The sequence below is a fragment of the Mesocricetus auratus genome, unplaced genomic scaffold, assembly GCF_017639785.1.
Source record: "Mesocricetus auratus isolate SY011 unplaced genomic scaffold, BCM_Maur_2.0 Super-Scaffold_100023, whole genome shotgun sequence".
Classification (NCBI taxonomy): Eukaryota; Metazoa; Chordata; class Mammalia; order Rodentia; family Cricetidae; genus Mesocricetus; species Mesocricetus auratus.
In genome coordinates, this window is record NW_024429204.1 from 27,755,556 (window position 1) to 27,770,368 (window position 14,813).

The window sequence follows — 14,813 nt, forward strand, 5'->3', positions numbered from 1 at the left end:
ACTCCTCTTGATTTTCTAGACACTCTTTCTCCAAGAGTGGGACAGTGAGATCAGCTCCACCATTCCAATCTTTCACTTAACTGCTACTCTTTGTTGTGCGTGACAGTCCTATGGACTTAGACAAATGCAGAAAGTCACACACCTAACATCGCAGTCACCACCAGAAGAATCATCTGTACTTCATTCATTCAACCTCATCCCTTCCCCTCTAACTCCTGGCAATCAATAGTCTTTTACCATATCCCTAGCTTTGGTTTATCAAAAGTGTCATATGATTGAAATCACACAGCACATCACTTTGCAGATTAGCATTTGTCACCTAACTATACGCCATGCATCCAAGATTCATATTTGCCTTCACAGCTCATTTTTTTCCATCTCTATGTAGCAGCTCATGGTGCTGATTAATTACGAATAATGTTTGCTATGAATAAAACTTCTATAAAAGTTTGCAGGAAGGATTTGGTTTGAATATAAAACCTCAAATGAGAAAACACCCAGGAGAATAACTACTGTGGTGAGCTCCAGAGAGAACTCTCTTTCATGGTATCTATCAGTGTTCATTCCCACCAGCAAGAACTTGGTATTCCTATTGCTCCACATCTTTGTGTCAACACTTGCATTTGTCATTGTGGCCCTTAGCCACACTCATCCTAACTCCTCACTGTTGCTTTAACTTACAATCCCCCAATGAGATCATATCGGGCATTGTCTCCACATGCACATCTGTCACCTGTGTATTATCTGTAGTAAGATGTCTGGTTCATGTGTTTTATCTTTTTTTTTTTTTTTTTGGTTTTTACGAGACAGGGTTTCTCTGTATTGTTTTGGAGGCTATCGGTCCAGCCCGGCCTCGAACTCACAGAGATCCGCCTGCCTCTGCCTCCCGAGTGCTGGGATTAAAGGCGTGTGCCACCACTGCCCAGCGCGTTTTGTCTGTTTTTAATAGCCATTTCTTATTGCAGACTTTTAGTGGGCTCGTGTCTGTTGTTGCTGTTTTTGTCCTCACCAGATCTGTTTTTCAAACATTTCTCCTAACAAAATTTGTTTCTTACTGTTGAGTTCAATGGATCCTGGCTTGTTTGAGACTTCAGTGATCAGATATATGTTCTGTAAATACTCCTCCCACTAGTGTCTTGTCTTCTAATTCTCTCCACGGTATCTACTCCCCATTAACTTCCACAACTACTCATTTGCTAATAAGCAAGGCAAAAAACCCTTATGGATGAGTCTAACAACATCATGCTAGTTTTGACCTAACTAGCATTGACCTTGGAGATACACTAAGAACCACTGGGTTGCACATTTAAACGGTGATATCTATGGCTGGCATTATGTTTCAACTATGAAACAACTAGGAAAGTCAGCAGGCGGTGAGTGAGAGGGGACAGGATCTGGGAGTGGTGCCAGGATAGCAGCTCAGAGCCTCTTAACCCCCATAGTGGAATATTATTTTAACTGGGCAAAAATGCATTGCATTTGTTATTGCTGTGGAATACTACTTTAACTGTATAAAGGCTTGTTACTTTTGTTTCTGCTGCATATGTTTAACTATGTAAAGGTGTGTTGTATTTGTTTCACCTTGTCTGACTAAGGCAACTGATCGGTCTAATAAAGAGCTGAATGGCCAATGGCTAAGCAGAGAAAATGATAGTTTGGCATGGCGGGCAGAGAGAATGAACAGGAGGAGAAATCTAAGCTTGAGGAAGGAACAAGAGAAGGTGGAGGAAGAGAGAATGAGGGAGATGCCTACTAGCCAGACATATACAAGAAACAGTGGTAAAACAAGCTATTTAAAATTAAAATAAAAAAATAATGTAAAAAAAAAAGTTAAAAAAAAGAAACAGTGAAAGCAAGTTATACAGAAAGAAAAGTAAAAAGCCTTGAGGCCAAAGAGAGAAATGGGTTAATTTAAATTAAAAAGAGCTAGCCAGAAACAGTCCTAAGCTAGGCCAAGCCTCATAATTAATAAGTCTCTGTGTCATACTTTGAGAGCTGGGTGGTGGCCTAAAACAAAAAGTCTGGTATAGACCCCAGGATTGCCCCTGCATTCAAAATGTCTGAGGTCAAATCCTGAGAAAGACAAACTTCTGGCCCTTTATGTCCTCCTTGATAAAAAACCAAAGGGGGGCATTCCTAAATGTAGGATAATACTGTTATAGGGTTCAAATGTCGGTGTCTTAAATGGTTTACCTAGCAACCAGGGTAGAGCAGATCCAATTTTTAAAGGTGTAGGGGGAATCCTATTATGGTTATAACCTGGAAACTGAAGTTTTCTCTCTCCCTCCCTCTTTTCCAACTCCTGCATATCCACCCACCCATGCCTACACACACATCATGTATGAATAGGTGTGACTAGCTCAAATCACACAATTTTAGTATCTGGAGAAGACCCAAGACATAACCTTAAGCCTTCATCAGATTTCTACAGTGTGGAGTAGCTGTAATTTGGAAGTTACTGTTCAGTATTAACTGAACTCTTATTCTGTGACAGTCTCCCCATTAATACAGAACAACTTGTTCCTGCAGAGGACCAAGGAACACAGGGGAAAATACACAAAACACAATGGTGAATACAAAGAGGAAAGAGCACACATCAAAAAGCACTTGGAATAGAAAGAAAACATATGAGAAAAACGTCTAGAGGTAGACAGAATTGAGAACTAACATCTAAAAGGTCCTTACTCCAGTCAAACTTGACCCACAATCTTAGCAGCCAAAGCAAAAGGACAAACAAGGATTCTACAAAAATTGTTTTATTTTCTTTTTAACTCAGGGAAAAATCTGTGCGTATTTCAACGAGGATGTGTGAGAATGTGTGTATTCACGTGCCACTGTGTGTGTGTATGTATGTGTGTGTGTGTGTGTATAGGTCAGAGGACAATCTCAAGTATTGGTCCTCAACTTCCATGTTGTTTGAGAGTCTCTGCTCACCACTGTCCATGCCAGGCGAGCTGGCCAACAGGCTTCTGGGAATCTCTCGTCTCCTCCCATCTTGGAATTACAGGCATGTGCTACCGTGTCTGGCTGTACATGAGTTCCTCCCACAGAGCCCTCTCCTAGCCCCCAGTCCAGTTTTTAATGAGATAAAGTCACTGCCATTCATTCAGGGAAAGTCGCCAATTAATCACTCAAGTGAAGCTAGAACCCTGTAGACACCCCTTCAGCTTCTAAAGGCACAGCATACAGGGCATCTCTAAGTTAAAACGGCTGTATAAACTCGGTCCCCGGAGCCAGGGAGAAGGCAAGGACGATGGCTTGAGTTCAAGCACCAGGACTCACGTGGTGCAAGGAGAGAGCTGACACTTGTAAGCTGTCCACTGACCTCCATGTGTGCACTGCTGCATGCATGTGCGTGCATACGTGCACACACACGCACACCACCTGAAGGTTGCATGGTTAGGACAAGCGTTTCCCTCAGGCACCTCTGCTCCCTTAGGAAACATGAACCAACAACAGAATCCTTGCACACCTCTCTCTCCTCCTGATGCAAATCCCTTCCTTTGCCTCAATGGAGGAAAATCCAAATCTGTATCATCTTAACAAAAATATATCCTACACCAAAAAAAAAAAAATAACCTGGAAGGAGAAATAATTTTGACTTCCCTAGTGGCCTTTATTCACCAAAATTATTCTTACCTTAGCAGACTCTGGCAATAATAGGGAAATGATGGCCATTCATTGAACACTTAACTTACTAAGCCCACCCAAATCGTTGAACTGCATGAGCCCATAGCATGTAAGAAAGGAATGTGCCTTCTACTCGTTAGTGATTTATTCAGTGGTATTGGGCTGAAACACGACACAGCCAGCATTCAAAGCCAACACTTACCTGTGCCATGTCTTCTCTGCCACCTGCCCTGCACACCCCTTGAGATGGGCGTCGTGTCTGTACCTGCGGTAAGACTGAGGACATGGTGTGCTGTGCATTCATTGCGTTAAGCTGAGAGGTAGAAAATGCAAGGTTTCTAGCATGCAGCATATAAACAGCTGCAACCAACATCTACCTCTACAAACAGTTCAATCCAGTTTTCACGTGGCTCAGGGTATAAAACTGAACCTCCCCTAATGTCTATTTTAATCCCTTTCTGCTCAGCCCGACTTCAGCTGGAAATGTGCAAGGCAGTCATGGTCAGATAGGTTATCAACTAAGTCAGCAGGGAGCACTGAGTAGCCAGCTAGCCTAGCCCCTAATGTGAAGAGCAAACACAAAGGTTTATGATATTTCCATGAGTTTCTTCCTAGTCGAAGAAGGTGTTCTTGATATCAAAGAAGACTTCAAGAAGAAACCCAAGATTCCCTTTAGCAGCCCTGAAATTTGAAGGGGACTGAAGTTACCTCAGTGCCAAACAAAGGTTGGGAAAGGGCAGAAGTGCCAGCTCCTGGATTCATACCCAGGATTCTGTTATCATCTCAAGAAAGGATGGGCAAACGCAATATGGAGTCAATAAGGAAATTTAAAAAATGGCATCGTAGAGAAAGACTCCATGCGGTAGAGTTCAGGTGGAGGGGTTTCTTATTGGAGGAAAGTGAATGGGAAAGGGGGGAGGGGAGGGGGAGACAGGACTTTGGGGACATAAGCAGCAGAAGAGAGGAGGGAGGTGGGGGGGGACAGAGGGGAAGAGAAAGAGAAAGAGAAAGAAGGATGGGAGGTGGGCAGGGCCCTTTTAAAAGGGAACGTAGTGAATGTGCACAGGTGGTGCTCTTAGTGGCTGCAGCTGAGGGCGTGTCCTGTAAGAACCCCAAGGGTAGGCCAGTGCAGATGCCTGAATACTAACACCTAATGTGTTTCACGTTCTAAATTAAAAGACATTTCCTTCTATGAAAGTATCACAAAGCCACTCAGAACCACAACCTATTCATCCAATGAAAATAGCCATGCATGGACATCACAGAACCAGCAAGGGGGACAGCTCCTTATTCCAAAAAGACAGGCAAGGGTCAGGCCCCACAGTGCTTTGGAGGAAAACTTACTGAGACCTATGGGAAGACCTCTGGTTACTCTGAGACACCTGGCAGCAAACCCACACATTTGAAGATACTTTTAATTCAGACCTTTTTTTTTCTTGTCCTGAATGATGACACTAAATGAAAAATTAATGAAGGGGAAAATCACCACATAACAACCATGGACCTCGGGTCCCCAAACGTCGTTTTCTCAAGAACCACTGAGCAATCAGTCCTATCTGTGAGGGAGGGGCCACAAGACAAAGATATTCCTTTCTGAGCCAATCACAGAGCAGCCTGCCATGTCCCCTGCTGCATGCGATGTCTGCAGAGAACTTCTGACCGAGGAATTTCACAGAACCCTACCTCGTGCCTAAGGTGGATGGAGTTCAAAGGTCATCCTGGACTGATGTACACAACCTCTGCAAGTTAGCAAGAGACTGAATCTCCTCAGCACGCCCAGGGTGATGTACTCGATGGCCTTCCTATCTGATTTCACCCCTGTTTTATTAATCATATTTGTCAGACTCTGAGCAGTGTAACAAATCCCCAAGACAATTCAAAAGAAGGGTATGGGGGTGGAGACTGTTTTTTGACTTGTGATTTCAGACGTTTGGGAACACAGTTATCTGGGACGTTGGGCCAGAGGGGAGACAGAATATCAGGGTAGCAAGAATGAGGACCTAGTGACAAGCCAGGAAGAAGAGGCAGGAGGAGACTGCAAGACAATAGGTAAAACCACACCCACCTTTGGTGACCTGCTTCCTTCTGTAGAACCCCATCTTATAGCTTTCAGCATCGCCCAAAATAGCATCACCAGCTAGGGACCACGCCTTCAGTGTTTGATCCTACTGGGGACACTTCATATTCCAACCCTCCTTTCTCCAAGCGTCCTTGGAGTCACTTCCCAACCACACCTTTCCCACAGGGGCACTCTGAGCTCTGGGAAGCCAAGGGTGGTGCTTGGAGGGTAGAGGAAGGGAAGAGAAGTCTCCTCCCATCTCTCAAGTCCAGAGACACTATTCATGAAGACAGACACGGTGTGCCTGTCGTATCATGATGTCAGGGAAGAAAGTAACCGGAAGGAAAAAATAAAACAACTAAAAGGAATTCGCAAAGGAGAGAATAAGAGAGGGCCACTGGGCTTCAGCAATCGCCAGCACTAACTAGGATTTCCTCCAGGTGCTTCTGGGGAGGGAACGCAGTACCCACATCAGCATGGGCCCGAGGCTATCATCATGGCTTCCTTCAGTCCCATCAACAATCAGGAAGACACAGGACACTGTGTCTATTTTCCAAAAGTGAAAACTGAGGCTATACATAGAAAAAAATGGGACTTGCTGGAGACCCAAGTAAATCTCACTAGGAGACTCAAGCTGAGAATTTGAGCTTTCTGATGGCTAGCCCAGTTCTCTTGGTTCCTAGACAGACTTTAAGAGAATCATCTCAGGGCAGAGAACCCACCACAGAAATGTTAGGGGCTTCCCTACTGTCAATAAGTCAGGCCTCCATGAAGGGAGCAGGCGGAAGTATCAACCCATGGGTGACTTGAGTACAACCCCAAGTTGTCATTACCATAATAGTTTTGAACGCCCCAACAGGGAAACTCAGAGGACCATAGACTATTTAACTGGACGCCTGTAGAGTCCTGGATTAGAGGGGGAGGAGAGAAACAGGGGGTGCCAGCCACACACTATCAACAGGTAAAGAGGGTCACCCGGAGCCCTGTCCTGTGTCCAATCACACAGCCTGCAGCTGCCTTACTGATTCACGGCCCAGCTTTCTCCAGAGAGAACAGTGAGGCCAAATGGGAGACCTCGTCACAGCGGACTGGACTGTGGGTGGGACTGGAGTTTTCTCACAAGACAGCTGCACAGCCAGAGCGAGGGAAGAGGCTTTAGTAAGAACTGCCCAAGTGTGCCCACCTTGCGAAGGAACAGGGGGTAAGCCTGTGTTCTAGTTGGCCTGTCTGTGGCTGTGATACAACACTCACCTGGAGCAACTTGGGGAGGAAAATGTTCTTTTTGTGTTACCTCTTACAGCCCACCATTGAGGGAAGTCAGCTCTGCTGTGTTCGCCTGTCCGTTTGCTTGTGTTTGGCCAGCTGATTTATCTGGCGCCATCAAGGGAAAAAGCACCTGTAGCTGACCCACGTAGGATGAAATTAAGTGAAAAGCAGGGGCTTGGGTTTGCGGGAAAGGGGTAGAGATGCCTGGTTGGATCTAACTGGTTTCTCATCAGGACGGAACTCAGAATCCTATGTCTCGTTGGATAAGATTTCACCCGAAGAAGACAACATAAAGAATTAGCTTAACTCCCAGGGAAAGCTGACAAGGAGGCCTCTGGTTTGCCAGCACCCCTGGCATAACTGTGGCTCTAGAAAACCATATCCGGGGCATCTGTGAGGAGAGGTACCTGCTCTTCACGTCACAGTGACTAAATCAGTAAGCGGGCTACCCCGACACTGAGCAGATGGGGTTTGCAGCCCAGGATGTGATGTCACAAGCTACAAACATGAAATGAAGGTGTGCTGTCACTAACATCCATGTTGACTCAGTTAAAAATGTGGCCGTGTGGTTATGGATTTCCGATTATTTCGTCTGCCTCTTGATAAAGGAGGAGAGAGAAGGGGAAGAAAGGGGCTCTAGGCATGAGGTCTGGAGCAGGAGGAAGCCAACACCAGAGCCTTGGCCTGGGATGCTCTGTGAAACTAAGCACATAAGGAGTTATTCATTGTCCTCAAATCCCATCCAGAACCAACCATGTTCTTGGGTCATCAGGCAATTTGTTCTTGGAAGCAAACATCACAAAGTGTTCAAAGTCCTTCTGTGACCCAATGAGAAGTTCCATCCCACAAGACTACAACTCCATGATGCCACGGCCTGAAGGCCTTGTTTTGAAATTTCACAGCCGTCATGATGGCATCAGGAGGTGGGAGCCTTAAGAAATGTTGATGTGGAAATAAAAGCACCCCTCCACCCACCTTGTCACACCCTTATAAAAGAGGCTACATGTGTTTGGAATTCTACCCTTCCATCTTCTGACAGTGAGGGTGCAGTGTTCCTCCCATGGTGGATGCAACCTTCAAGATAATCTCTTCAAAGCAGAGACCAAATCTTCACCTGGCTAGGAAACTGTCGCCAAGTGGTGTGGGGGTGGGGTATAGAAAACCCAGTCTCTGGAATTCTTCTCTTTATAAACTGTCCAAGCTATGGTGTTTTGTTGTCTCTGTCCCCAAAGAGGAAGTCCTGCAACTCATATCCACCAACAGGCCCAAGACCTGGCACCTGCGGAGGGCTTGGTTTACGCAGCCTTGAAGCAAGCACCCCAAACTGCTGCATCTTATGCCTTGCAAGTCTTCAAATACAAGGTCAGCTGCTGAGAATGGTGGTGTGGTCCATACGGAGAAAACCCACTCATTTGGCCAAAGATTCTCAGCTTAGCTTCAGAGACTCCACTAAAGAAGATGCCTGTCATTAGCAGCATAAGCTCATATTCTTGTACTAGTGTGTTTTAAGGTATTTTAATCTTTTACTTATTTTTTTAATTAAAAAGGCAACACAGCACACATATATGTTCTCTTTACTTGTTTTATCCCCATGGTGAATTACATCAGGAGAAGAGGCTAGAGTACACTGTATGTCATCATGCACGAGCTAATAACTCCAGTTCAAGTCCAGCTTGTTAGAGATCTTGCTTTGGGGGCCAGCTTTCCCAGGCGGTTAACAAGTGTGTCAAAGCTGGGATGGTCTGGGCATCCCCTATGGCTTCCCATGGGAACGGAGGTTGGAAGCTCTGATGTAAACTGATCAACATCAGTTTATATCAGTCCTCTTCCGTTACCTGCACTTGATACAACTATGACGTGGCACACATAGGTCTAGCCACACCAGGGCGAGGACTCCTATGTGACGCCCGCTCTGATCCTTCAGTGCCTCCACTAGCAAGGATCCAACCATGTAGTTTCTCCGAGCTTCAGAGTGGTTTGTCAAAACAAGGCTCTGCGCACCCTTCTTGCCACCACAAGTCCACTGGGCAACATGCTTGTGAGGGTCACTAACCTCCTACTTCCTAGAGATAAGATACTATGGGCTGGCCCAGAGGCCCCTAAGCTGGAACTGATCAGAATTCTCCCTCCCCAAGGATTAGCTTTCCATGCGAGCTTCGAAAGGAGGGAGGCAGCCAACAGTCCTAGCCAGATATGCTGCCTAAGAACCACACCAACAACCAGGATGGCATGATAACCCTATGGGTGCAGGATGTTGCACATACCTTGATGGACGTAAGACTCACTCAGTAAGAGGAATGCCATGCCTGGTACTGGAAACCTAGGTTGCCTAACCAAGTGCTTGTGAAAGTATGGTTATTGGTGTAGAATCTACAACCATCAAATTACTAAACCAGAATAACCCCTGGAAAAAACTTTTGTCCTCACAGACTAAATCCTCACCTCTCATCAAAGAAACATTCTCTTTGCAAAACAGGGAGACTACTACCGAAAACCACAACCAAGCCATATGCAGACTTGTGGAGCCCAGTCAGAATGGATACATCTATAAAACACTCTGACACCTAATGCTCAGGGAACCTTGTGGAGGAGGGCATGAAAAGATTGTAAGAGCCAGAGGACTAAGGACTTTGCTATGAGATTGTGTCTCCTAGTAACATCAGAAGCTATACTCATGAAGTCTCACCAAGATGGCCACCCAAATGTCTGTTGAACATGGAAGACACCAACAGGTGTGACAAACTAAATGGGGGGAAAGCCCATGAGGCTTCAGCCCCATACAAAGAACTATAGGCAACCAAGTAAAGCTGAGCTGGAGAGAGTCCACCCCAGGGAAGAGTCTACCAATTGGTTTATCCAGTGCCAAACCGTCAGTCCTGAAAACATACATACAAGTAACACTATACAGACTAGGAAGGCTATATTTAGGAAGACATATGTATATATACAAATACATACAGGCATTCAATAACAATTGATGAAAAAAGAGGCTATTACTTTGAGGGATAGCAGGAAGGAGTATATTTTGGAAGGGAGAAACACTGATTAAAAGACAAAAACAACAACAACAAAACCAAACACTAAGGCCTGTTGATACCCTCACTTTACTTAGCCCCCTCATGCAACCTAAGTAACTCAAAAATGTCCTAGGAGAAGAGGAAATCAGTAAACATAAAAATAAAGTGAGATCTCCATAAAGGAGGCTGTGTTATGGAGAGGCACAAAAAGGTAGATTAACCATGATCAAGAGGAGATACAAAAGAGAAAATACTTGTCAGATGCCAATGATTGCACCTGTGGGCGTTTTTCATCAACCCCGTGCCCAGGGTGAACTCTCCAGTCCACCAACCAGGCTGAGTCAAGGGATCTAAGGAACCAGCCTTGCCTGCCAGATGCCTGAAGCCAGCCTCCCTCGGAAATCCAGCAGCGGCAGGTGGTTCTCCAGTTTTCCTTCTGGTTTGCTAACAGGTGGCAAGGGACTATACCCAGCTGGCTGTGAAGACCTGGCCAGGGCAACAGGATGCAGGACGCCTTCAGAGTGCCAAGCCAGCACCAATGCCAAGATAAGGCCAGCATCTCTACTAAAAGGCTTAGGACAATGACAGTATCAAGCATGCATGACTTCAAAGTAGACTCCTATAAAAACCAACTGAATATAGAGTCCCTAATGTTGGCTTGTTGTATTCACAAATGCTAGTTTAAGCTTGGAGGCCATTCTTCGGTGGGGCTGTACCAGCATCCTTAGCTTCCAGGTCATTCCTGCTTAGCTCCTGCAAAGCCGTGTAATGCCAACTCGGAATCCAGCATGTTTTCTGTAATATCAAGGTTAGCCAAAGGCAGGACTGCAATCAGCTTTTCCTGAAGTCAAGCAAGACCCCCACCTTGTCCAACCCTGCCAAAGTCTAACGGTCCCAAGGACTAGTCTCATTAAAACCCCTCGATGCTGACTTCAGCTGTTTACGGCTGTGGCTGTTGTAACAGCAAAGTCTTCATTAACTAGAACCCTGAGAGAATTCTGCCATGCAGTCACACAGCAAATGCTTACTTAGTACCTGCCATGGGTTCTACAGCCTCCTGGGGATGGAGAATGCTAAAAAAAGAGCAACACAGCCGCCACCCCCACTCCTTGCAGCTTTCAAGTTGCCCTTGGCTTCTTAGGGCAGACATGCAGCACACAAAATTCTATGGCTGGAGAAGACATAGGAACAACTTGAGCCCCGCCAAATGGGAGTCTGGGAAAAGGCTCCTGGAGGTGGTGAACCTAGTTCTTTGCCACAGTGAAGGTGAATAGCAAGGGGGTAGCAGGGGATGGGCTTTTAAGGCACAGGAAGCAAGGTGGGAGAGATGATTTATTTCCACATTTCCTGTATTTTATCTTTAGGACGGAGGAGAGAAAGAGTCTCACTTCACAGGCCTGTTTAATTTACAAAAGAAAGAGAGCACACTGGACTATGAGCTCACGGTCAACTTAATTTCTTGGTCCCCTCCTGCCATTAGCCACAGGCTAGCACAGGATAATGGAGACTTTAAGGACTGAACTTTAAGTCCTTGCAAAATCCTGAATCATCAATGAAGACTCAGCTATGTTCCCTGGCAGGGGCTGCTCCTGAGCTTGAGGAAGGATGTAAAATGTATCCACTTAGTAAGCTTGCCTAAGTAATCAGAGCTCAAAGCTAGCCCAATAGGAGCTTTACTATAAAACACCCCATTTATCAGAAGCCACAAATCCTAGAACCAACCCAGCCTACCTCACATTTTCCTAACGCCGTGGCTCCTGGGTTCTGATTAGATCCTGTTAAGGTTTCCTACATGAGCTAGAAAACAGATTACAAACAGTCTTGGATTACCAAGGAGCAACCACAACCAGCGATGCTTCAGCAAAATACCCCAAGTGTCAAAACTGGGCTCATCAACAAAGCCAGACGCAAGGTTTCAAAGCATCAGTCCTACAATCCTGGACAACTGATTTTTGTCTCTTACAGCAGTCGAATTTCCATCCATAAAAGGTAAATTATAACCATTGGGTCATTATGGCCATGTGAGAGTTAGGCAACACTTGTGTATATCTGACACTGATGGTCTTAAGTCCTCCGGGTCCTCTCTGGGAAACCGAGGTCGGAGGCTTGGCACTGATAAGCCTGTTCCTCAGAGATGAGCAATTCTACAGTAATCACATTGTAGCAAGACAACATTGTGACTACAATAGGCTTTAGCTATTCTCTCTGTAAACTGGGAAAGGCAAGGCCGCAGGTGCCAGCTCTGAGAGGTAGGAGGAGGAGAAGGGGCCCACGGAGCTTCAATGGAGCCCAGGTTCATAAGCCATCCAATACACACACCTTTATCAGACAAGGTCTGCAGTCAGTTCATTTGTTGGGCCTTTTAAAACCACATGTATGCTATCATCTATTTCGCTTTAATTTGAATGCAGATGCTAGGGATGAATGCAAGTATAACCGTATTCCACCACGAAGGAACAGCGAAGGTTAAACTTTGTGTCCAGACACCTCCCAACACCTGCAAATACACAGGGATAAAAGGCTTGAACAACCCAAATCCGTGTCCCTGGCAAAGTGTTCCATCCTTCCTCCAGCAGCTCCCTAAGTTTTCAGGGATGCAGTCTCTTCAAGGGTTTTGTAACCTGGAAGAAACCTGTTGCAAACATCTGAGGTCCTGTGTGGACGCCCCCACCTGGTGGCCAAATCTGGGAAAGCTCTCCCAGCCTTAAAAGACAGGCACTTCACAAACAGAAGACATTCCCTGACCTCTTCCCCTCTTTGTCACTCAAGGGTCAACTAGACAGAAACCAACTGCCTAAAATAGGAAGGGTCCAGGGTCAAGGTCACAGTCAATTGCCTTCCCAATCCCTGACCCATACAGCTCCTAGGAAGCAGCTGGTCCCAAGCATTCTGACAGAATTTCAGGTGGGGAATCCCTCTGCTAGGATCCTGTATTCCTCCTTAAATATGGGTGTATTTTCTGGCCCCGAACCGGTACAGCTGGAGTTCCATTTTCCTTCTGGCTTGGCATTTACCTCCTGACTAGCATGGAAATTATTTCTAGAGGAGTCCCTGGGGACAAACTTCCCACCAGGACTCTCGGGTGCCCAAAGCTGTGGTCAGGCCAAACTGATAGGTGGGCAACAGTTGAAGCTACTGAGATAGCAGAACCTCGAGTATGGGATGTTAAAGCCCGAAACCATAGGGATGGTCCAGCCTTAGATAGCCTCGCCCCACTCTGGCTCTGCTAAAACCCAGCCCTTAGACTAAGGTTGGAAATCCCGCCCCTCTCCTATTCTATTCGTTTTCCTAATAGAATACAAAGACCTGTATTTTGGCCTGTGCGAGGTCCCAGTTAGAGCAAAACCGAGTTCTTTTTCACATCAGTCAGCATCGAGCCCTTAGGAAGGGTAGCACACTCATGTAACACGCGCATACACACATACACACACACACACACACACACACCACTATGGGCAGTGTACACACTACTCTGGGATACATCATCTAAATTGAGTGGTGATCGCAAGAGAAGCAAGCTAGCCACCGCAAGACGAAACAGTAATTATGAGAAGACGGTTTTGTCCAACTCAGCTGCTACATTCATTAGAAAAAAAATCATCTAATTCCTCTAAGCTTCCGTGTCAACATCACAGAAGGTACCACAAACGCGCACCCGCGCGCACTCGCTAGTCCAAATCTCCAAGTCAGCTCGGCAACCACGTTGGTTCATTTAAGCCCTTGGTGTCCAAGGAGCTGCTCTCAGTCACACAGCAGAGAACCATGCATGGGCTAAAACCAGACTGGTGCCACCCTCCGCGCCCACCCCCCAACCCAAGCCAGAGAGCGCTTCTAAGTGGCCAAAACCACAGACACTTCCTCAGCTTCAGCCCCGGCCCCGAACCCTAAGGTGCACGGCCGCCAAGGGGCGCCCCGAGCGACCGGGTACTCACACGAGCGCGTGGTAGAGCAGCGCCCAGCCCCGCGGTCTCTCCAGGGCATCGTAGATCAAAGTTTGGATGCGTCTGTACTTGGCGTTGTTCCTCTTGACTGGGCGGCTCAGGGGGGGTCTTGGCCAGGAGCCCGATGCCCTGCGGGGTCCTCCGCTGCCCCTCTTCGCGGCCACCGCCCTCCAGCAGCAGGGTCCCGTCTTTGTCGGTCCCGGCCCCTAGAGCCAAGGTGACTTGCTCCACGTCTCCTGGCGCCAGCCCCACTTTCCGCTCCTCGTCGCCGGCCACCGCCGCGTCCCCTCCGGCCGGGTTAGCTGCCCCGCCGCCTCCGCCGCCCCCTTCGCCGCCGCCGCCGCCGCCGCCGGCCGCCCCCGCTGCCCTGCGAGCCTTGAGCCCCATCTGCCTCGCCCCCACCGGGCGCTTCGCCTTCTCCGCTGCTGCTCTGGGAAGAAGGGGCGCTTGGGGTGCGTGAACGAAGCGGCGGCGGCGGCTGCAAACCCGGGAACTCCAATGCCATGATCCGCGCGCCCCTCCCCGCCCACCCCCCCAAAAGCAGGCAAAGGCGGGCCTCCCAGGGGGCAGGGGAGGTCGGGTGGGGGAGTCAAGGGGGTCACATCCCGAGCGGGTCCGCCGCGGGACCCCGAGGAACGCGGGGAGCCCGGGTCCGCGGGGAATCCGGCGAGGGCGCGCGAGGCTGGCGCGGTGGCGCTAGGGCGCGCGGCGGCGGGAGCCTGGCACCGAAGCTCCCGGGAGGCGGCGGCGGCGGCGGCACCCGGGCCGGCGAGCCCGAGACAGCATCGCAGTTTATTTACAAGCCCTGTGCCAGCCGCCCTCCCGCCCGCCCGCCTGGCACACGCGCCGCCGCCTCCTCCCTCCTCCCCGCTCCCGCCCGCGCCCAGCCCGCCGCTTCAG

General features: G+C 47.9%; 1 protein-coding gene across 1 annotated transcript in view; it reads right to left on the reverse strand.

Moving 5' to 3' along the window:
* Kcnq3 (potassium voltage-gated channel subfamily Q member 3) overlaps positions 1-14,643 on the reverse strand; it is a 285,100-nt gene extending 270,457 nt beyond the window's left edge. Inside the window, 2 exon segments of the mRNA XM_021232172.2 lie at positions 13,905-14,017; positions 14,019-14,643. Coding sequence (XP_021087831.1) covers positions 13,905-14,017; positions 14,019-14,300 — 395 coding nt within the window. The 5' untranslated portion in view covers positions 14,301-14,643.
* Positions 14,644-14,813: the final 170 nt, after the last annotated feature.